This window comes from Lotus japonicus, chromosome 3 (assembly GCF_012489685.1).
Source record: "Lotus japonicus ecotype B-129 chromosome 3, LjGifu_v1.2".
Taxonomy (NCBI): Eukaryota; Viridiplantae; Streptophyta; class Magnoliopsida; order Fabales; family Fabaceae; genus Lotus; species Lotus japonicus.
Genome location: NC_080043.1, coordinates 83,125,073 through 83,149,421, shown reverse-complemented (window position 1 = coordinate 83,149,421; position 24,349 = coordinate 83,125,073). Strand labels below are relative to the sequence as shown.

The 24,349-nt window shown below is 36.7% G+C and overlaps 3 protein-coding genes across 3 annotated transcripts; all 3 read left to right on the top strand.

Annotated features, from left to right (window-relative positions):
• The first annotated feature begins 1,937 nt into the window (after positions 1 to 1,937).
• On the top strand, positions 1,938 to 5,830 carry LOC130746541 (uncharacterized). Its single transcript, XM_057599209.1, has 3 exons — positions 1,938 to 3,771; positions 3,858 to 3,963; positions 4,694 to 5,830. Exons 1-3 carry the CDS (start codon positions 3,539 to 3,541, stop codon positions 4,748 to 4,750), a joined length of 396 nt encoding a protein of 131 aa, XP_057455192.1. The 5' UTR covers positions 1,938 to 3,538; the 3' UTR covers positions 4,751 to 5,830.
• A 549-nt stretch (positions 5,831 to 6,379) lies between these two features.
• LOC130746537 (disease resistance protein RUN1-like) lies at positions 6,380 to 12,106 on the top strand. Its single transcript, XM_057599205.1, has 4 exons — positions 6,380 to 7,092; positions 9,003 to 10,059; positions 10,158 to 10,481; positions 10,568 to 12,106. Exons 1-4 carry the CDS (start codon positions 7,046 to 7,048, stop codon positions 11,915 to 11,917), a joined length of 2,778 nt encoding a protein of 925 aa, XP_057455188.1. The 5' UTR covers positions 6,380 to 7,045; the 3' UTR covers positions 11,918 to 12,106.
• Positions 12,107 to 20,094: 7,988 nt separating this feature from the next.
• On the top strand, positions 20,095 to 21,223 carry LOC130746538 (EPIDERMAL PATTERNING FACTOR-like protein 5). The gene is made up of 3 exons (XM_057599206.1): positions 20,095 to 20,407; positions 20,627 to 20,679; positions 20,796 to 21,223. Exons 1-3 carry the CDS (start codon positions 20,110 to 20,112, stop codon positions 21,012 to 21,014), a joined length of 570 nt encoding a protein of 189 aa, XP_057455189.1. The 5' UTR covers positions 20,095 to 20,109; the 3' UTR covers positions 21,015 to 21,223.
• Positions 21,224 to 24,349: the final 3,126 nt, after the last annotated feature.

Sequence of the window (24,349 nt, the reverse complement as noted above, 5' to 3'; positions counted from 1 at the left end):
TTCTAGGACAAGTCTCCAAAAAGCCAACTTTGTGGGTCTCCCACCAAGTTACAATCCCAAATAGACAATAGGTAAGTGCTCTCTGTTAAAACCAAGCAATCTAACTGCCATTTCGTCCAAAGCTTGATCTACATTCACCCCAATTAAAGACGACTTCCGAAAAATTCCCTCTAGACCAGAAACAAGCAAGAAAGTCTCCAAAAACAAAGCAAGCCGCTTCACCTGTCTCAACTCTCCCTCACAAAACAACAATGCATCATCAGCGAACTGAAAATGATTTATTCTTAACCCATCACCTATATCCACACCAGCTGGCAAACTCCCCTCCAAAGCATGGTTTAGCATACATGACATACTGTTTACACATAGGTTGAACAACAAGGGAGACAAGGGACCCCCTTGTCGCAATCCCTTATGTATTTGAAAAAAATCGGTCGAAAAGCCATTCACTTATACAACCAAAGTTGTTGTTGTGACACAGCTATGCATCCATGTCCTCCATTTCTCTCAAAAGCCCAACTCTCTCATCATATCCAACATAAAATCTCATTCCACATTGTCGTAAGCCTTTGCAAAATCAATCTTCAGCAAAAAGCCCCCACCATCTTTTTTCTGCAAACTATCAACTATCTTATTTGCTATAAAACTACAATCCACTATTTGACTCCCTTTTGTGAAGGCAAACTGGTTTTGTGTTAAAAATGTAGGCATCACTTCCCTCAATCTATTGGCTAGCACCTTTGCCAAGAGTTTGTAAGCAAGTTGATTGGCCTGTAGTCCACCATGGTTTCTTGATGATTATCCTTGGGTATTAAAGCAATGAACGCATAATTCAACCCTTTCACTATCCTGCCATTAGCATGAAACTCCCAAAAAAACCGCATCACATCTTCCTTGATAAGATGCCAAAACTGCTTGAAAAAAGTCATAGTGTAATCGTCCGGGCCCACTACTAAAAAAATGCGATTTACCGACGAATTTTAGCGAGGGAAAGAAATTCGTAGCTATTAGCGACGGATTGCGACGGAATCAGCGACGGATCTGCGTTTTGAAAATAAACAATCAGTTTTAATATTTAGCGACGGTTTTAGCGACGAATTTTACCCCTCACTGTTGTTCCGTCGCTAATTCCCTCGTTAATTCCATTTTAATATTTTATATTGCAAATTAGCGACGGATTTATACCGTCGCTGATTACCTCCCGTCGCTAATACCCTCGGTAAATTTTGTAAGAAGTTAGCGACGAAAATGTAACAGAAATTTCGTCGCTAAATGAATTGTTTTTAAAAATGAATAATTTTCTCCAGGATTCGAACCTGGGTCTTGTCTACCAAAGGGAATGCCTTAGCCATTTGAACTACATGATATTTTATTTTATATGTTTTGAAATAAATATATTTAACTTTAAAAACACTAATAGGTTAAAAGATTTCAAAACGCTTAACCAATCCCTCATGCTCGCACACTACCATTTCCAAACACTGAAAACTCTCACATGGCTGTCGCTGCCCTCTCCTCTCATCTCACCTTCCCTTCGCGTGTCTGAATCTCACATGGCCGCCGCCGCCCTCTCCTCTCCACCGCCGCCGCCCTCATCCTCCATTGCCAGTTAAGGAAAACGAAAAGGGGCAGTGTAAAGAAAACGAAAGGGGCAGAAAAGGGGCAAGAGCAACACAAGGAACAACAAGAGGACAAGAGGTAGGGAAATTCTAATAAGCACAAAGATATCTTTGTGTAACCTTGCACAAGGGGAATCTGACCTACTACAGTGGGTTCTCAGTTTTTTTTTTAAATTAAAATTAAAATTTTCAAAAAAGAAATTATTGTATTCAATTTAGAATATTCAATACTAAAAAAAAATTAGAATATTCAATAATTTTATCTCTATCGTCAAAATAATTTTAGCCATCAAAATTTAGAAGTTTATTCATCATCCTCTAACAACAAAACCCAGAAAAAATTCTCATCCTCCAGCCACAAAAACTCAGTAGCCATCATCTTCATCATTCTTTCCCCATCAAAACCAATTCAAACAACTATAGATCCCTAATTCACATTTTAGGATTTTCCAAAAAAATTGTTATTCTGAATATTTCTCTTCACCCTCCTTTCACCCTTTCTCAAGAGTACCAAATCCATACTCCATCATATTTCAACAACCAGATCACAGTGATTTTTGGTTAAACGAAATTTGATTACCCATGGATACAACCAGAGAAAAGTACAAGAGGCAAAAAATGAAACAAATAAGGGAGAAAAAGAAGGTACACAGTGAAATAGAGATTGGAAGAAACATTAAGAAAAAACACCATCGAGCAAGCACCCTAGGCTGGACCACGGAGCCCCATCGCCCTTCTTTCTGCGCCGTCATCAACTCCAACGCTCGTAGTCATCAACCACCAATGCATCTTCTCCCGCGATGATGAACTCAGATCTGAGAGGACGGACGGAACCCATATCGGAGACCTCGTGGCCGTGGTTGAAGCTTCTCCGACATGCGTTTCCGTTGAGGGCTTGTGCTTCAAATCGAGCCAGGAACCCTCCTCCGCGCATCGCAACAGGTCCATCCATTCAGACCTGGACGAAAAATCATATTCTCGCCGGAGAAGATCCAGATCTGGGTGCAACGAGGGTTCATCAGCCTCCTTATCTCCCTGAACCCAAACATCATCTTCTTGCTCGACGGAAAAAGCTTCCCAAAAAAGAGAGAGATGGATCTGGGTTTAGGAAAGTCAAGAGGGAGGAAGAAAGAGAAGTGATGCTGAAAGGGATTTCTGGTGGCTCATGGATGAGATTTTTAGAGTTAGGGTGTAATTAGATATTTTTTAAAAAACTGAAATTAGATATTAGGAAAATAAAATTCTGTTTTTTTTAAATAATAAAATACCGGGTAAAGGCTAAACAGGTAGTTGTGCACAGTTACACAAATATTTCTTTGTGCTTATTAGATGCGCCCCAAGAGGTATGATATTGTTTTTAGGGTTTTTCAATATTTGTGATTTTTCTATGCTAATCTATTGAGAAGCTTCAAGGAACACATCATGGCCAAGCTATTTGGTATCTTATCTTTTGAAGGACTTGGCCCTTGGTAGGATCTGCTTTTTTCCTCTTGCTCTCCTCGTGCCATGAAGACCCTTACCTTTGAAGCCAATCAAAATTTGAAGGCCACAGATCTAGTGAAGTTTTTCCTAGGCTGCTAATCTTTTGGTTCGCTGCTCGTGGAGGCCTAGATTTAACCTCTTGCTAGTTTAGTTTTGTAGTTACTTTAGGCTCTTTAGAGAACAAAATCTGCATTGTTTCACATTTTGAAATAAAAGTTAAGACCGAGTTCATTAGTGATTGATTCTTTCATTTCTTGTTTTATTTTTAAAATTTTTAAACTTGCTTCTTAATTCAATTATTTTCTATTATAGGTTTCAATTTTGTTTTTCATTTTGGGTTGCTAAATTAGTTTGCATTCCCAAATTTATGTATTCCCCTTTTCTCACAAAGCCATTGATGATTGGAAAAAGGGAAGAAATGAACTTGACCACCACAGATGAAGTGGATTAGTCATGCTCCATGGACTAACCTCTTATGTTCGTCTGCAATTGGATTCCACTTTCCAGTTGAAATCCTTATGATGTTGAATTCCACCGTTTTTACTTTTTTGCAGAAGAATTTGAGAGCTGACAAGGATGATTTGATCCTTGTTTTTAGAAAAGGGTGTCTCCATGCTGTTTCTGCCATAGATGGTGAAGTTATTTGGAAAAACGATTTTGCAGGTGAAAGGTATGGAAGTTTGAGTTTGGTGTGCCAAATATTCTTTTTGAAGTATGATTTTGCCGCTAATGTTGTTATTTTCATCATTATTGCAGCATTGAGATTAGCCAAATTATTCAGTCTTCTGATGTGTTCTATCTAGCTGGTTTTGATGGTTCTTCAAAGTTTCATGTTTATGGATTGGATGCTAAGAATAGAGAGGTTAGCTACAACTAGAAGCATGTTTATAGATTTTTTTATTGTTAGTAGCCTTATAAGTTTAATTATACAACCATTTCAACTTCACAGGATGAGATCAATAGATTGAATAAAGAAAATGGCTCATTGAGAATATACTATTTATTCTCTTATATGATGCATTTAGTATAAAGCTTAAATCTTCATCTAGGGATTTGCTCTTATAAATTGTGAAATAGAATTGTTGTTGCGGTTTCTATGCACAGCAATGGTAATTTTTTTCTTACTAGTGTCTTTTTGTAGAAAAAGTATAGATATTGGAAAGCTGTTTTGAGTTTTGACCTAAAAGGTCTCACAGATATTTCTTTAACTTTAAGTTATTTTATATTTAACCTGTTCAGCCCAATAATTAATAAGTAACTTGAATTCTTCTGATTAATTGAACTAAAGTGTCCATGAGTTAGGAATAAAAAAAAGCATAATATTTGTTTGTATTGTATGTCTTATCTCATTCAGTTTTATAATGAGTGAGAAGACATAGTTGCATACAAGCAGTGAAACTAAAGATTTGTGCTAAATAATTGAAAGAGGTTTTGGCAGTTTAACTTTGTTGATGTTATTAAGATCTCAGATCAACTTTTATTTTTGAGCTCACCTTAAGAGATAGTTTTTGCAGTTGTACAAAAATGCTTACTAATCACTGTTTCTTTCATGATTCATTGAATTTGATGTTGATTTGCTGCCCTATGTACAGGTTTGGGTTGGAGCTTGCGGTTTCATCTCCTCTATAAGCCTCGACATCTCAGGATAGAGGGTGCAATCTGCTTTGTGTTTACCTTCTGTGGATGTGAAGCTGCTTGAATCAAGAGGTACATCCTTATCTGTCTAAGTTTGAAGCTACCAAAGGGTTTGACACATGTGCTTGTGGGTAAAATCGTTGTTGGGACTTAACTTTATGGGTTCTCACTATTTTCAGCAACAATCTTACTAAACTACTACTATATGTTGCTTTAAAACCTTGCTTGCATGAGTTAAATATGAGGATTCAAGCCTTCAAAGTTTATTTTAGCTCGAAATCCTTGTTATGTTTTAGATTTAGTACCCTTTCCTTGTTTTGTCAATTTACTTACATATTGATGAATGCTTTGATTTAAGCTTGAATATGCTTTTAAATTGGGGATTCATCGTTACTTATTGTGTTTGTTTGTTAGAAACATGGATGTGCCTGAAAATGGATGGATAATAGATTGGATTGTGATAAGCATGTTACTGAAGAATTCGTACAAATTTATTAGCGAGGGAATGGAAATAAAAATGTCAGGCGGTTAGCGACGGACTGCTATTTTCCGTCTTAAATAGCGACGGATAGTTCCGTCGCAAGTAACGACGGATAGTTTGTTCTGTCGTAAATAGCGACGGACTGTCCCGTCGCAATTAGCGACGAATTCATGGGATAATCCAGCAAACGATTTAGCGACGGAAATATATAAATTAGCGACGGCACACTTCTGAGCGACGGATTTCAAAATCCCTCGTTAATTATTTATCGACGCCACATTGCACGACGGACGGGTTCCGTCGCTAAATCTTTAGCGACGAAATTTTCCTTATTTAGCGACGGATTTTGCCCCTCGCTAATTTGCTTTTTTTTAGTAGTGGCCTGGCGCCTAATGAGCATCACAATTTTGAACCGCCTCATAAACTTCCTCAACAGAAAAATTCGCCTCTAGGAATTGGTTTTGATCTGCACGGACCAACTTCTTCATATTATGGCATTGTATACTTGGAGGGTCAACCGCAACTGACGATCATATCTATTAAATTATTCTCATATGTTTACGCTGATTTAATTTTTATTTTTCAATTAACAATTGCAACTGGCAAGTAGACGATCACAATCCATTTTTACTGTATAAATTTTCTATATATGTTAGTCGACCAATAATTGATATATTTTATAATTCCTTAATGTATATTACCAGCTTTCAATCTAATCATTATTTAATTAATCAGCAGTAGTTTGACTAAATGAATATTACATACAGATTTTTTTTCTTCATATTTCCCCATACTTACCACTCAATAATTAAATTATAAATTAAATATTGAATGAGTTTAACTATCAATCAGATATGCTAGTAATGCTACACACGGTTGATGAGCAAAATGCTAAAAGTTGGCGTATTATATAAAAATAAATTAATCATAAAAAATTGAATTAACTAGTGTTTTAGTCCTGTAACTTGACTTGCCAAAGTAAAATTAGAAAATCATCTCTCACTAAAATAGCTCAAGTGGTAGGAGCTGGAGGACGTATGGGTTGAATAGGGGAAGGTTCAGGAATTGATTCCTAGCGTGTGTAATTTATCTGTTCGATGTACCAAAGATTAAATAGAATATTATTTTTATATGAATTCATATATATGTTTAAATGAAAAACCAATATCATTCCAATAATTGTAATCACGTTAAAAAAAAATTGTTATGAAACCTAGAGTCAGTCAACGAAATTAAACAACAATGTGTACCAAAACGTTTAATCAACAAAGTTGACCTGGGCAATGTGCCAGCTCCGATCCATACTGCAAGCGCTAGCTCCAATGAGCTTAATTAATATCCCGGGCAGTTAATAAAAGAAGACCTTGTTTCTTTCTTAATTTGCATCAGTTTTTGGCTATGTCTTCTTCTTCTTCTCCCCGTATCTTTCTCAAAAAATACGATGTGTTTATTAGCTTTAGGGGTGAGGACACGAGAGATAACTTCACCCGCGATCTGTATTCTTCTCTGAGAAAGGAGAATATCATAGCCTACATAGATAACCAGCTTGAAAGAGGAGATGATATTTGGCCAGCACTTGTAAAAGCAATCAAGGACTCCATGATAGCTGTTGTGGTGTTCTCAGAAAGATACGCAACCTCAAGGTGGTGTTTGCAAGAACTTGTCCAAATCATGGAGTGTAGAAGACTAGGGGGTCTGGTTGTTATACCAGTGTTTTGCAAAACAAATCCAACAGACGTAAGGAAGCAGACAGGGAGTTACCAGAATCCATTTGAAGACCATTATCGAGCCGCTGCCAACGGTGGAAGAGACGACCAAAACAAAGTGGATGGTTGGAAAGCTGCTCTCACCCAAGCAGCCAATATATCTGGATGGGTAAGAATTTGAGTTTTTTTTTCTTCTTTCTATTTTTCTGTTTATATATAAATCAACTCACAACATCTCCAATAGAGTCCTTATTTTGGGATCCTAAAATTAGATCCAGATCTTATTATATTTTACTATTGGAGTTATCCTACATGACATGAGATCTTAACTTTTACTAAGATCCGTGTCTTATCTCAGGTACCCTCAAATTTGGAATCTTAAATAAAATAATTTTTTTTTTCAATACCACAACCAAAGTGAAAAATAGGGAGATAAATAAATAATATAAATATATTGGGTACCGTTGGTCAAGTTAAAAGTAAAATAAGATCTCAACTATTATATTGGGTACCGTTGGTCAAGTTAGAGCATCTCCAATGGAGTCTTTATTTTGAGATCTTAAAATAAGATCCGGATCTTATTAAATCTCGCTATTGGAGTTATCCTACATGGCATGAGATCTTAGCAAAAGCTAAGATCCGTGCCTTAGCTCAGGTACTCTCAAATATGAGATCTTAAATAAAATAATATATTTTTTCTCTCCTTCAATACCAGAACCAAAGTGAAAAATTGGGAGGGAAATAAATAATATAAATATATTAGGTACTGTGGGTCCAGTCAAAAGTAAAATAAGATCTCAACCACTAGAGTGAAATGTGCGTGAGGACCTTATGAGTGTCTTAAATCCTATGTGGCAATCTGGGCCCACAAAAAGTGAGTTAAGTCCCAAAATAAAATCCCACCATTGGAGATGCTCTTAGAGTAAAATGTGCAAGATGACCTTATATTATTATGTGGCAGGGTCCACAAAAAGTTAGTTAAGTCTTTAAATAATATTCCACCATTTGAGATGCTCTTATGAGAAACGAGCCTATGGATTTATAGAAGACTTCGATCAGCCAACAGCCTTTGGAACTCTTTTCCTTAATGTTCTTACACACACCACCTAGTCGGGGTTCATCAAGACTCCATTGTCTCCTATTATAAATCTTTTTATAAGATTGAGAAAAGTAGGTCTAATTAATAGGGTTGTCTAAATAATTTATGTTGGTTACTACCCATAACTCAATGAATCAATAAGATTTTTTATAAATAAATTAATAAATAAAATATAGAAATTTTAACTCACGTATTTTCAATGTGATTGAATGATGAATTATTTAACTCAAATTTTTCATGGATCATTTAGACAACCACAAACAAGAGTTGTGTAAATGACCCTTGACAAAAATTGGGTTAAATCACGAAGTGTCTCCAATAATATTGTAATATGTGGTTTTATAAATTCTAACTCATTTCACTATTTTTTTTTATATTTTCATAATATTCATGATACTAAATAATATATTACACCAATCAATTAGGATAATAACACATATTTTTTTGGTAGGTTGGATTGAAATTTTAAACTAAATTTCTAAAATTGACAAAAGAAAAACTCAAATTCTAAAAGTAGACTAACTCAACCCGCATTTTTGCGGATCAATAGCCATGTCTAGTCCCTTCATTCAATTTGACAAAGAAAAAAGTCCCTTCATTCATCTTCCTGCTTTTTATTTTTTGGTCAACTTCTTCCTGCGTGTCTATCTAGGAATGCAGAAGGCATGTGCTCATGTTCACATCTTGTAGCCTTCGTGCGTAGTCCATATTGAATTTGGGACTTGGAATTTGGAACTTAAAATTCATCTTCCTGGTTCTCACTTGTAAACCTCCTTCCGGTCTTACTTCCTCTTCCATTGTCAAATAAGTTCTTTCATCTCGATCCATTGCAATTTAATTTTCTCATCATTTCATCTTTTTAAGTTGTCTTTCATTGTCTATGCCATAAAATGACACTATGAAAACATATATAGCTAAGTCAAACATTGTTTATTTTCTCATCTTCTCTTTAGTGTCTTATTTATTCCTTTACTTGACAGGGACGATTCTCAAGTCATAGAGAACATTGTTAAGAGTATTTGGGGAAAGCTGCGCTCGATGCAATATGATTATGAAGAAGGCCTAGTTGGAGTTGAGGAACAATGTGGAGCAATTGAAGGTTTATCTGGAAAAATTGGAAGACTTGGACTTTGGGGCATGGGGGGAATAGGTAAGACCACCATTGCTAAAGCCTTGTTTGCCAACCACTCCCCCAAATATGACAGCGCGTGCTTCTTGCAAAATATAAGAGAAGAATCACAAATGCACGGACTAACACATATCCATGATCAACTTCTCTCTGAGCTGCTAAAAGAACAAGTTACAACATCCAACTTTTCAGAATCCTCGCTCAATAGTAGAAAAGTTCTGATTGTGCTTGATGATGTGGATAGTTCTGAGCAAATAGAGTCTTTGTGGGTTGGACTCGGTGAGTTGGGAGAAGGCAGCAGTCTCATTGTAACAACAAGAGATAAACACTTGCTTCATGGAACAGTTGATGAGATACATGAGCTCAAGCCTTGGAACTTTGAAAAATCGCTTGTGCTCTTCTGCTTAGGAGCCTTCAAGAAAAGCGAGCCTGACAACGCTTTTGAGGACCTCTCAAAGAGGGCAGTTGAATGTGCAGCAGGCCTTCCATTTGTTTTAAGATTTTTGGGTTCACATTTTTATTCCAAAAATATTGAATTCTGGAAAACTGATTTGATATACTTCAGGAGCAAATTCTTCAAGGAAATTCTAGACGTGTTGAAAGTGAGCTATTATGGATTATCAAGGCAAGAGCAGGCAATATTTCTGGACATTGCTTTCTTTTTCAAAGACCGGAATCAAGATTCTGTCATAAGTATACTAGATGCCTCTGGTTTCAATGCTGCTAGTGGAATAGAAAAACTTAAAGATAAAGCTCTTATAACTATATCAAAGAGAAATACTATACAAATGATTGACCTTCTACAAGACATGGCTTTTGATATAGTTCGACATGATGCAACAGACCCTAGAAGAGGCAGCATATTGAGGGATAGTGAAGAAGTTCGTGCTGTACTTGTAAATGGCAAGGTAAGATAAAGATACACCTATTTACAAAACATGTTTTTAGATTGAAATTGTGGCGAATTTGCAACCTCAATTTATTTATGTATTGTCTTTCCTTCCAGGAAACTCCAGATGTTGTTGAAGGAGCACTGTTAAATTTGTCTGAGAATGCGATAGATTCTTATCAAATATGTCAATTTGATGCTGGCATATTCAATCTGCCTAAATTAAGAATTATTAGATTTTATAGCCCCCTATATATATCGGCTTCACGCTATTATTCTTTCAGACCCGATCTCAACAATGAGGGAGGTTCTGCTGAATTGAAGTATTTTGAGTGGACTGAATACCCTTCCAAATCTCTTCCAACAAATTTTTGTGTCAGGTTTCTCGTTGAGATTCGCATGCAGTACAGTAAGGTTGAAGAACTTTGGGATGGGACGCAGGTAAAGGCATACATTATATTTGCCTGTAACATATGCATGTTGACATTTTCGATGCATTGCTAAAACATGGGTTTGAATTTTTGCAGGAGCTTGTGAATTTAGAGACAATTGACATGTGTGGAAGCAAATACCTGCAGAGACTCCCTGATTTGTCTAAAGCGTTAAAACTCAAATGGGTTTATCTCTCTGGATGTAAACGTTTGCGGTACATTCATTCGTCGCTTTTATCAGTGGACACACTAGTTACTTTGGCATTGGATAGGTGTTATAATCTGGAGAGTGTTATATGTGATAAGCATTTAAGCTATTTGGAGAACCTCAATCTCTATTACTGCTGCAGACTCAAGAAATTTTCAGTGTCGTCTGATTCATTTAAAAGGTTGAATTTAAGCTGCACAGGAATCAAAAAGCTGTATACATCAATCAGTCGTCTAAGCAAGCTTGAGTGGCTCAATCTATCTGATTGTTATCAGTTGTCTGAACTCCCCGACGACATCGGTGCCTTGTCATCATTGCGTGCATTAAGCCTCGATGAATGCATTGTGGAGAAGTTGCCTACAAGCATCAAGCTTCTTGAAAAGCTTGAGATTCTCTCCTTAAAGAATTGTAAGAAGCTTCGGTCTCTACCTGAGCTTCCGTTGTTAATCAAGGAGCTTAACACCGACGGCTGTACCTTATTAGTGACAATATCAGCTTTAAAGACTTTTTCAGTGAAGATGAAAGGAATGAAGAAACACATATCATTCCTGAATGCAAAGGGACTGATGAATGAATCTTTACTCCTCCAGATTATGGAAGATGTTGTGTTTGCAATGAAGAGGGCTGAGTTGTGCAATATATTTGTAAGAAGCAGTGTTACCGCTTGCTTCTCAGGAAGCAGTGTCCCCTCATTGCCAGGGTCGTCGTTCGTATATCGAAGCACAGGGTCCTCAATTACCATTGAACCTCCTCCTCATGACGATGGAAGGTTGTCCCACAACTGTCTAGGCACCATTTATTCTGTGGTTCTTTCTCCATCCCGGTGGGCTAGTGAGTCGGTTGAAATCCAATGCCGATTCTACGGGAAAGATGGGGAATACATTAATACTACATCATATGGCAAAGAAATCAGGAATAATAGACTTTGGGATAATGTTTTTCTATGGCAAAGTTCGAGTTTCAAAGGTGCACAAGTTTTTGAGTTCGTTGTTACAATTGATAGCGGGGCAACCATTGATGATGACTACAGCAAAATAAAAGAGTGTGGGATTGACTTGATGTTTTGCTCGGATTCTGAGCTTCAGAGTCTCACAAGGGAAGCAGAATTGGAACCGGAGATCAAGGGAGTGGCGCTGGACTTGCGGGAAAATAATTGGAAACCGGAGGGTGCTTACTACTCAAGTGATAGTCCTACTATTATACAAAAGTTTTTTCGCAACGGGAATTGTTGTTGGTGAATTTGAGAAGTCATTGGCAAAACTATCTTCCACAACAAAAAAAAGTTGTTGCATGTTGCTACAAAAAGCCCTGTTGCGAAAAGTTTTGCCACGACATTTGTTGTAGCTACCATTGTTGAGTTTTTTTGCAACAACTCTTGTCGCTATTAATCTAAATACTTTGTCGCTGTTATAAATTATTTTTGGTAACCACTCACCTTGTTGTTATACCCAACATTTCTTAACGATTAATGTCGTTGGTAAATTTGGGAAGTCGTTGTCAAAACTATCTTTCGCAGCATAAAAAGTGAATATTGCATGTTGCTGCCAAAAAATTGTATCGTATCAATTGTTCAATCTGTGCTCTTCCAGATAAAAAATTTATAAGGCGACGGTAAAGATATTTGCATCCTTGAATAATTTCATCATCATCTAGTACTTCCTCCAAAGTAAAAGTCTTCCTATCCAAAATGGTCTGCACATAGAATTTATCTTCTCCCAACTGATAATCCTCCCATCTTAGCTCCTCGTGGTTCTATCGTCAAAAACAGGCATGGCTGATATGGACTCTAATTTTGCGGCCTTCTCTTAGGTATCACTATTTGCTTCAGATGTTGATGAGTAACTAGCTACTCTACTTCCACCGCATTGACCTTTATCTCCCAACTGATAGTCCTCCCATCTTAGCTCCTCATGGCTCTTATCTTTGTAAAGAGGTCTGGCTGATATGGACTCTAATTTTGCAGCCTGTCCGAAGGTACCACGACTATTTGCTTTAGATGTTGATGAGTAAATAGCTACTCTACTTCCACCTTGTTGACCTCCAAAACCAAACTCTCAAAATCGAGTAGTACGTCCAAAAGCCGAAGGTGGAGCCTCGGATCCTTTATCTCCCAACTGATAGTCCTCCCATATTAGCTCCTCGTGGCTCTTATCTTCGTAAACAGGCATGGCTGATATGGACTCTAATTTTGCGGTACCACTATTTGCTTCAGATGCTGATGAGTAACTAGCTACTCTACTTCCACCCCGTTGACCACCAAAAGCCGAAAGCCTCGAATCCAAATGCAGAACTAGACTGACCAAAAGCAAGGGTAGTAGAAGCAGTAGAAGTCGGAGTACTTGAAGAGGCAAATTGAGACATACTAAATGAACCAAACATAGGGTTATTTGTTGAAGCCGCTACGCCACCGCCGAACGCAGAAGCACTAGACACACCAAATACACTCCCTGTGTTGGCAAAAGTAAATGCAGCTGGGGTGCTCATTACAGCAAATATTGCAGGTGTACCAAATGCTGGCTGAGATGATGCGGTAAAAGGTGTTGATGATGGACAAGTGAACGTGGGAGTTGAAGATGATGATCCAAAAGCAAAAGCAGGCGCTGAACTAGCGAAGGCAGGTGAAGATGAAGCACTGAAAGCCGTCGTAGTAGTGGAAGAGTCGGGAGAAGATGATTGAAGGTTTTTTGAAACTAACATCCTTGTAAGTTGTAACGTACTTCACCTTGGAACAAGAGGAAGAAGATTAGGGTTTTGCGAAGGCCCTAATCAAGAAACCGACAGAGGAAGAATACAAGAAACCGACAGAGGAATACAAGAAACCTAATATTTTCAATCCCAGACAATTGAAATAAACTCCTTTTTATAGAGCTTTTAAAAATATGCTTTTTTTATATACTCAAGAATTGTAAGAATTAAGCCACTTCTTTTGCTTTTTCTTAAATCATTACATTATTATAAATTTACTTTTTAATTTAATATTTTTTTTTAGAAAGCTCAAATTTCATTAAATGGTAAAAGGTTGATAGTACAAGAATCACATAACAATGTGATTGAAACCCCCCAATGCTACAAATCAAACCCAAGATTATACTTCCTTTTTAAAATAGAAGTATCTCTCTCTCTCTCTCTCACTCTCTCTCTCACTCACACACACACACACACACACACCAACAGCTAGGATGGCACAGTGATATGTCAACAGCAGAATCTGGGAAAGATATTGATGATTTTTTCTCACCCATCAGACAAGGGACATATACTTATCCTCATTTAGCGCCAGTTCATGAAGAAGCTATGATAACAGATAGTTACCATAGTTGTAATGATAGGGCTCTTGCAGCAAAGAAGGTTCTCAAAAGTGATCAATTTAACCTTACTTAGGAACAGTCATTGCAAAATGATGAAATGCGGAATGCTGCTTGCACGGAGAATTCCAAAGGAGGTTTTGTCAGCAGTTGGCTCAGCTCTGTTAAAGAAAACATGGAGAAAACAAATTTCTTATATGTGCCAAGAATGCTGATATATTTTTCCGAAAGACTAGATATGTTCTTCCATAGTTTAGGAATAAAACTTTCGAGAAGACAGAACGATATTCACCCATCTATTGCCATGGAACAGATCATAAAAAATCATACAGCAGCGGGTGAAACAGTTTCTGAACAGGATCATATTCATCCATGCATAAAACGTCTCCAGAGACTAGAAAAAGCATTCGAGGAACTTAGCCATAAACCTGCTAGCATACCTCTAGAGAAGGAGAAAATCCTGATGGGTTCCTTGGATAGGATTAAATCTGTTGAGTTGGACCTTGAACACACTAAGAGGGTACTGCATGATACAGTGATGAAGCAGTTTGAGATTGCTGAGCTTCTTGAGAATTTGCGGGAATCGAAGTATCAAAAAAGAAGGTTGTTATGTTGAATGATTCAAGTCGCAACAAGTTGTTGTTGGCTCTTCAGAAAGACAATTTCAACAAGCACTCGTTTGGTCGCAAACCAAAGAGTACTTATGTAGGTCGGTTGTGAAATCAACCTAACGATTCTCTAATCAAGCGATAGTTGATGACTGAACTTTATTTTTCAATGCATAATCGTAACACACTCAAAAAAACTCTTAGTGATCGCTATTGAGAAATTTATATCAATGATAAGGCTTCTAAACTAAGGTAAGAATTCGAGGAACTTAGCCATAAACCTGCTAGCATACCTCTAGAGAAGGAGAAAATCCTGATGGGTTCCTTGGATAGGATTAAATCTGTTGAGTTGGACCTTGAACACACTAAGAGGGTACTGCATGATACAGTGATGAAGCAGTTTGAGATTGCTGAGCTTCTTGAGAATTTGCGGGAATCGAAGTATCAAAAAAGAAGGTTGTTATGTTGAATGATTCAAGTCGCAACAAGTTGTTGTTGGCTCTTCAGAAAGACAATTTCAACAAGCACTCGTTTGGTCGCAAACCAAAGAGTACTTATGTAGGTCGGTTGTGAAATCAACCTAACGATTCTCTAATCAAGCGATAGTTGATGACTGAACTTTATTTTTCAATGCATAATTGTAACACACTCAAAAAAACTCTTAGTGATCGCTATTGAGAAATTTATATCAATGATAAGGCTTCTAAACTAAGGTAAGAAAAAATGATAAATCAAGGCTTAAATCGATTGACAGAAAGTTGAATAAATAAAGTGCTAGAATAGTAAATGATTGAAATGTTGTAAATAGACTTAAAGGCATATAAGTAAGGGCAAAGAGTGAATACGAGAAATTTGTAGTTTGATTTATTGATGAATTTTGTGCTTGTACAATTTTTTTTTTATAAGCTTGTGCTTGTACAAATGATTATTCCTCTATTCACATAGGTAAATTCGGCTAACCTACGACAGTTAATAAGCACCTACCACTTCCCACGTTTACTGGTGTTTACAAGCATTTACACATGTAAGGTGCGAGTGGTTGCTTCTCTTGATCAGTCTAGAAGTTTGCTTTAAGCCGACCTTCCTTGCATCAGCGGGCTATTAAGCGATAATCACTAAGTGTTTGGGGACCTTCTAAAAACTTGCAAAGTATCTCTATCGTGTGCTGAGGTCCTTTCTTCAAATCTTGTCTAAATGTAAACCCTAGTCGTTTTCACCGTGCATGATCGGCTAGTCCTTCCATCTCGGCCGTGAGGATAGCTTAGTTGTTTTTATTTTGTTGTTCTGTTCTGGTGGGGGTGTTTAACATGGACCAGTTTTTTCTGGTCCATGGTTGCACCATCCTCCTTTTGACCTGCTATTACAGGTTTCCCGGTTTAAAAAAACAATAAAAATACATATTTATTAATCACAAAAATACAAAATAATAAAATAAAAAATTAGAAAAATAAACCCTAATTAGCTTCTTCTTCCCCTTTTCTTCATCTTCTTCCCACTCCCCCAAACTAAACATCATCAGAAAAAAAAAAAAAAAAGAAGCAAAGAAACAGAGTTAATTGGAGGAAACCCATTCAATCTGCACCAAAACCCATCTTTGCTTTTCATCTCCACCTCAATCAAGGAGCCACCGCCGTGAAACCATACCAGTGAAGCTTGAAGCTTGAAATCTGGTTTCAGATCTGATTATGGGAGAAACGAACAGAAATCAGAGATGCGTTCCACCACCAACATGTTTCAGATCCATAATGTTGCCCTGATTATCCCACAGACCCACGAAGCAAAAAACCCAGATCTAAACCCAGCAGCACGTTTCCGTTGTCTTCTGCTCGTAGTTGGTGCAGGAATGGACCTCTATGGCGGCGTGATTTAGGGTTGTGGTGGCGGTGGTTGTGGTGGTGGGTTTTAGGGTTGTGGTGGCGGCAGGGTTGGGTGGGGTACGAATGCAAGGAATTTGTGGTGGTCCTCAGATCTTCCATTTTTTCTCTCAATTTCCTTCTCACCTTCTTCCCTAGAACAGTTTCTTGTTGCGTTTTGGGATTTTTTTTGGGTTTGTTGGTGGTTGGGGGTGGTGGCTTAATGCAGTGGGGTTGTTGTGTTTGATGGCAGTAGGAGGAGGTGGTGTCACGGTGCGGCGGTGGTGTGGGAGGGAGCCAGCGGTGGTGTGTGACAGAACCCTAGCCAAATTGATTTGGAGATAGAAATTATGGATTAGTAAAAATAAAAAAATATTAAGAACATATGTTTTTTGGTTTTTTTTTAAACCTGTTATCGTAGGTCAAAAGGAGATGGTGCAATTTTACACCACAAAAAATGGTCCATAATAAATTTTCCCTCGTTTCTTGTCCTCTTGTTGCTTTCTATTTTTCCTCTTTGTGTCTTTTGTACTAGACTTGGGCACCCATTGTGCCCCTTACTTTTATATATATATATATATATACTATTTGGCCCAGGGGCGGACCCACAGCTAAGTCAGGGGTTCAGATGAACCCCCTGAAAAAAAATAAAATTCTACTTACCCCCTTGTATTGTTTTTTTTTGAACCCCCTGAGATTTTATATTTGCACCCAGACCCCACTTACTCCTCTCTCTCTCACACTCACAGACTCACGCTCTCACCCTCTCACTCACGATTCACGCTCTCACCCTCTCGCACTCTCACTAGGTCTGGCCGTCATCACGGCACGGCGCACCACCACCATGCCACGCCACGCCACGCCACGCCACCAGTCCAGCCACCCCTCTGCGGCTCTACCCTAGGTCTGGTTGATTTCCCGAAACTTAAATCTAAGTGTTTTTGTTCTCTCGCCCAACGTACCCATCGCGCCGTTCGTCGCGCCTCTCAGGACTCATCGCTGTTCCGCGCCTCCGAGGCTCCGCCGCGCCATGCCAGACTTCCAGGACCCATCGCTGTGCCTCGTCTTTCCGCGCCTCCTAACACCCACCGGCCACCGCCTTGTGTCGCGCCTCCTGACACCCACCGCCTTGTTGCGCCACTCTCCTCTTTTCACTCAGGTAACGCTCTTCTCTCGCTCACCCGTCCTCTGCTTTCCACGTTTGGCATTGAGAATTGTTTAGTATTCAATTTTCAAAACTCTCAGCTAGTAATCATGGAAGCCCCATTATGAACAAGTGGTTGCTGTTTCAAAATCCCTTACGATTTAAGTTTCGCAATTTATGATCCAATTTTTAATTGTTCTGTTCACAATTTCTGATTTGATTTTTACTTGTTTAATTATCATGCATCTCATACAGTTTTTGCTGCTTTTCAGGCATCATTTGGTGAAGAAACTTTAAGATTTGGTGAAGAGTCCTTTTCCTGTTATTGTAATGAACTCTGTTTCAATTTTGATGTTGTTATAAAAAATTTCTGAGTACTTTCAATATGACGAGTGAATTGTAAAATGGTTGTTGCTTAATTTTACAAGTTAATTTTAGTTTTGTGTACAGCCAATGAATTCTTCCAATGCCCTGCTTTGCTTATCTATTGAATTTTTTTGGAGACAGGATACTACAATTCTGCCAATACCTGTGATTAAACTTTGCTGTTGAACTCTTTGGTTAGCATTGAAATTTATTGATGTTGAATCTGAAACTATAATATTTGCTATATACAGTCCATCATTCAGGAACTATAAGTGACATTCTTGTGGAAGATGGAAAACCTCAGCCCCCATTTGTGATTGAACCATAGAGATTTGAAGTTGAGCTTCCACTTTGTAATCTGATTGAGTTGTATAATTTTTGTTTTTCTTACTCATATCCTTCAGTATTTTGAACTTTCGGTGTTTTACTTTCATGTAAAAGATCCCATAAAACTTGATCCTTATATAGTTCCATTGATGCTTTGTATTCCACTATTCATCCCGAGAAAGAGTGTATGTTAGTTCCATTGATGCTTAGTGTTCCTCCTATGTAAAGTGTGTTTGTTAGTTACTTACATTGAAAGTGATGTATTCAATAACATTGACTCTAAGCTTGTTGTTCAACGATTTCAGAATATGAAATCGCGTAGAGGACAACTATGATTTGTATAATTTATGATGTATAAACATATTACAGTTGTTTTTAATTATATTTTTATCGATGTGCTCCTTTGAAATATTTGAACCCCCTTACCCGGGGTCCGGGATCCTGGATCCGCCACTGATTTGGCCTTAAAAAAAAAAACCACGTGGGCTAACAAAACGTTTTGGCCGTCTTAATAGCTGTTGCGAATTTTTTGGTGCGAACACTTATAGTTTCATATATGGTAATAGACAAATACTTATATCAACTTTCAAAAAAAAAGAAAAAGACAAATACTTATATCATATACGGTCGGAGAAGAAGAAACACACTAGAAAATGGCATACAATGAGTTTTTAGGGGTAGTAAATGAATTTTGAGTTGTATCTTTTTTTGGTTGTATTGGGTATTTTTTTTTTTGACAGGTGGTTGTATTGGGTATTTCCAAATCAAAAAGAAACATTTATCATCACACAAGCTTGCGTGACTAGTTGTACTCAATTACACTATAATGACTATAGAGTTACATATTTTACAAAATGCCTAATAAGCTTATAGCATGTTTGAATTAATTTTTATTTCACGGAAATTAAATTTTTTTTTTTTTTGAATAGATCATGGAAATTAATTTTAGAAAGTTAGTAATAGAGGTTTTCTCCCGGAATTGATTATATGTGAGAACCGGTTGTAAGTTTTTCTAAACATGCAATTAGTAGAAGAAACAATGAGAGAATAATGCTCAATGATACTTCACCTTATATACTGAACCACCTCAGATTGCGCATGCCTTGTTAGTTGCTCTTTGATCAATGGTGCCTTTTGAACTACAATAAATGCTGTAACAAAAATATGCTCCTCAATCCTCATTGAATGCGGGAAAATATCCAGTGGGTGAGAAGACACACCCAAATTCAATGCCAACAAAAAGGAATAGCCCAGATTGGATATATCAGTGTGGAGATTTGTATCTCCTCCAACAACCAACCCAGAGAAAGTTGAGAATAGCACCTTATTTAATTCATTAACTAGCTCATTAATTTCCTTTTTTTCCTGCAGACCTGAATGTCTCAGAATTGATTCTTTTTTGAGTTTTTCTTTCCTTCTTATAAGGTAATAAAAGCATCAGGAAAGGGGAAAGGTTGTGTAAGTGTGTACTCTATTTGTCAAAGATTTCATTATTATTTTTTTTACAAAAAAATCTGAAAAATCAGATGATTATAAGGGTCTTGCAGGTAGTGCAGACGATCAGACCCAAAAAGGGTGCTGTTATTCTGAATTTATGGATCACCATATATAGTAGTACTACTTTTGATTGATTTGAGAGAGAGAATGGGTTTGGCTTGTATTGAAAGTAAAGAAAGAGGACAGTGGAAAAAAGAGCACTCCTTGGAGTTTCTGGTGAGTTGTCAAATGAAGGTGATAATTTTGCTGAGGTTTTTAACTGTTTGACAAGAAACCAGAATCACTTGCTTGTGAAGCAAAATCTCTTGGCCAAAGCAGAGTAGCCTTAGAATGTTTTGGGGTCTTGGCCTGCTTTTTGGGATTTGCAGCTCCTTTAACCCCTTCATATATTGTAGCAATCATGCACAGCCACTTATTTTGAGTGATTCAAAATTCCCACCTCTTCACAAATATTATAATCAACCACAAACATTCCCATCAGCAACAACAAACATCATCATTTGTTCTTCTGAAGAAAGAAAAATGAAGGGAAGTAGAATCTTCTGTTTTCTGCTAACTCTGCACATAGTGAGTTGGGTTTCTGCAGCAAGAAGGCCATTTCTTCCTACTGATGGCATTTCACATCCAGGTTAGTCACCCATAGACCATTTTGAAGAACCTACTAATTGGTAGTGACATTCCTATAAACCTTTCCTAACATTTGTAGCAAGCATGAAAATGATGTTTTAAGTGCTAACCTACTAGCTCAGTACACATTTTTCTTAGACTATTGATCATCTCATTCTGCTGTAGCTGATACTCTTTGTTCTTTCTCTCCCATGTTAACTCTTTTGGCTTTTCTTTTCAGCCCAAGAAGAGGCTCTAGAGTCTTCCAAGCCATATACTATAGAATCAAAGAAGGTATATATGTGCTTACCCCTTTCCTATGTTTGGACTTTGGAGTTGGGTGGGTTACTTTGGTGTCCTTGGGATTGTGACTAATAATATATTGTTGCATTGTTTTTCCTCTGTTAAAGGGTTTAATGGGCATGTCAGAAAAAAGGGAGGAAGCATATGATAGAGGAATGAGCAAAATAGGGTCAAGTCCACCAAGCTGTGAGCATAAGTGCTATGGCTGTGTTCCATGTGAAGCCATCCAAGTACCCAGCACCAGCAGCCATTTGGGCATCCAGTATGCAAATTATGAACTTGAGAGCTGGAAATGCAAGTGTGGCCCTTCCTTCTACAGCCCATGAACCTTATTCATATCCACTAAATATTGTTCATCTAGTATCTATTTGATATCACTTAGTATTTTGTAGTTTGTAAAAGCCTCATATTTAAAGAGTTTTCCTAGATCATCAATGTGATTACAATCAGTGCCAAGCTGATACATCCCCCATGGCTAGTCTGAATACATTTTTGGGCTCCATTCATTCTTCAACAATCAGTGTTAATTTCCTTGATGGCGTTTCTCCATTCATGTATTCCTTTTCTTTTCTTGAATCTTGAATATTAAAAAATGCATTATATTGATTATACTTTTCATAACCCAGTTATCCTCAAATGTAGCCCATATTTGGCATCAGACTTCTTGAAACTGGACAAAACAAAAAGGGTAATGAAAATGAAAATGAAATGTATATGCACACATATTCCTTCAGCAAACATGTTGCAAAATTACACGTTCAAGGTCTGATCCATATTGTTTCCTTGGGGAAGGATGTATGCAGATTTGCGCTTCCAATCTTCAATCTTAACCATCATTCACCATTTAGTTAGCTCAGAGTGCATCTTGGAAAATCATTCTATAATTGATTCTAAAGAAAAAAACATTTATATATCCTGTACATACAAGACTTACTGATTAATGTCCAGCTTTCATTTGCCAAAAACTAGTCATTATGGACAATTAATTTTAAAAAATCTGGAATGCATTGAAAAAACACTCAGAATTGTTAAAATTTTGTTTCAAATTGTTAAATTGAGTGTGTTACCTTCCATCACTATTTTGTGGGAAAGTAATTCCCTTGCACATATATTATGAAGTTATGATCACGGCGCTACTAACGTAACATTTTTGTCATTTGATTGATGTTGACACTGGTTTAGGTGTTTCTTCTAACAAATATATTTTTTGAGATTTGAATTTGTGCTATCCTTCTTAAGAGACCGAACTTGCTTAACCACTAGACTAACACTTTTGATTAACACATAAGCTTAATGTGTCAAAGCACACAACTATGCTATTTGAGAATTTTAACCCAGAGCAAGGTTCCATAGTTAGAAAATATTTTACTTTAGATTAACTAAATATAGTCTTAGAGCAAAAGCAGAGCATCATGCCAATGATACAGTCCCCAATGAGTCATCCTTTACCGTTTTGGGCTGCTTTAGAATTAAGGTAATAGGTCAAATGTTCAGTCTCACATTCATTAAGAACTATTCCGTTTTTGTTCTCTGAAACAGACACCATTTTGGTAGAAGCAAAGTCAATGAAAGCTTAGTGCCTTGATACCATTCTGCTCAGAATGTAAATGATGATCCTGATAGTCTATTGTCTCCAAGTTTATAGCCAGGAGTCCGAGACCATTACCTCCTAAACCTATGCACCAAAACACAAACTGAAACTTACCAACAAATGAGGCGTCATGCTCTAGCTCTGATCTATAGCTACTTCAAGGATAAAACTATTCCACTACCTTGCATGATGCTATCACCCCTTTCCAAAAATAAAATGCTCTTGAAGAATTTTACATTCCACACATTAAGATGCTGAGTGTATTTTTTAAAAATTACTTACTTTAATCCAAAAATACGAAAAAATTAAAGTAAAAAAAGTAATTTCGCATTTTATATTTGCAAAATTACTTTTAGCAATACACACTACATTTTAAAAAAACACGTGACATATGGGTATTGCTACCTAAAATACGGTAATTAAAGTTATCATTTCACAGATTAAATTCATTAAATAAATGATGTATCTAGTCTATAATAATGACTAGATACACCATTTATTCAATGAATCAAAAATGTTATTTTTTGCTTATAATAGTGATCGGAGAGCAGTGACAGATCCACGGATTTCATGTTGTGGGGGCAATATGTACATATAAATTTTAAGTAAAAGCATAACATATAGAGTTTGAATAAACATCATAATTATTTTCATTATGAGTTTTTCATATTTTGAAAACATTGCAGAAATTTTTCATTCTCAACACTAGTCTAGTTAAAATCGGATTAAGATACTCGGTTTTTAAATTGTGTCTTTTTTTATCCCAATCAATGAAATTGTGACACATTAAATAAAAAATTGCATGGATATGACATTTATAGCTTATACAAGTAAATTTTAACTGATGAAGGACTTAAAGACACTATTTTAGGGACTAAGAATTTTGATCAATTAAAATCACATAACCATAATTAATTTCCCACTCCCAACTGTATAAAACAATATAAAATAAACCTACCCCTATAAAATTTAAAATATGTACATAAAGTGACTTTCAATAAGTTTCAGAATTTCACATAATAAAATTTTATTATGCGGCAGTAGATAGATAAAATATGTGAAAAACACAATAAGTTAATCAACACATAACAAAATACAAAAAGACAAAATGAAAATATCAAAGGCAAATACCAAAAAAACAATCTAGAACCACAGTATCTATTGTGATGATTATGATTCCCTGGACATTAGTTTTGTACAATGGATAACTAAAGCAAAATGTGGATCAGACGTAACAAAAGTTGATCTTTAATGGCACAAAAGGTAAAACTGTAAAGGTATGGGGGTACTCATTAAGTATGTGGGGGCATTGTAGTATTTTACATAGTAAAGTATGGAAGTTGACCAAGAAAAAGCAGTATGGTATGCAACAAAAGTGAAAATGACGTGGGGGCACTTGACCCCATCCCTTCCAACGTGGGTCCTTCCCTGTCGGAGAGTGTATATATTTATATACCACATTATAACATGCGGTTAACAATATTTTTCGCACGTTAAAGTGTGCACGATATGTGTTTTTTTTAACACAAACCATGCATTCAAAATTTAAACAACCATCACCACAAATTAAATAAATTGCGTTAATCTTCATTCTAAAATTATTTAGTGAATGATAATTAATGATTGTTCTGTCATTAGTTTCTTTTTTATTGGTTGTGATCATGCTGGGATTTCTAGGTTTGGACAGAATTGAAGTTGGGGTCATTCGTTTAGTTTTGTGTTGAAGAAAGAAAAGAACAGGGTGATCGATGAGGGAGATTGTGGGTTTTAGGTTTGTTTGTACTAATTATGGAAGAATGGAGATGAAGACTATGGGATGAAAGATGATGATTCTTTTTATTCTAGCTTTTCTCAAGAAAATGATGAAGATTCAGAAGAATATTTAAAGATGATGATTTTTTTTTTGGGTTTTTTTGTCCTTAACAGTTGTTAACCTGTTCATAATAGAGTAATTGTTACTCTAAGTCCTAACAAATAACTTTCTCGAAATTCAATCTTATAACACTACCTTATTGTTTCATGTTCTCTCAAACTTGCTCCAACTAAGTTGCATTTTATTATTTCATATAT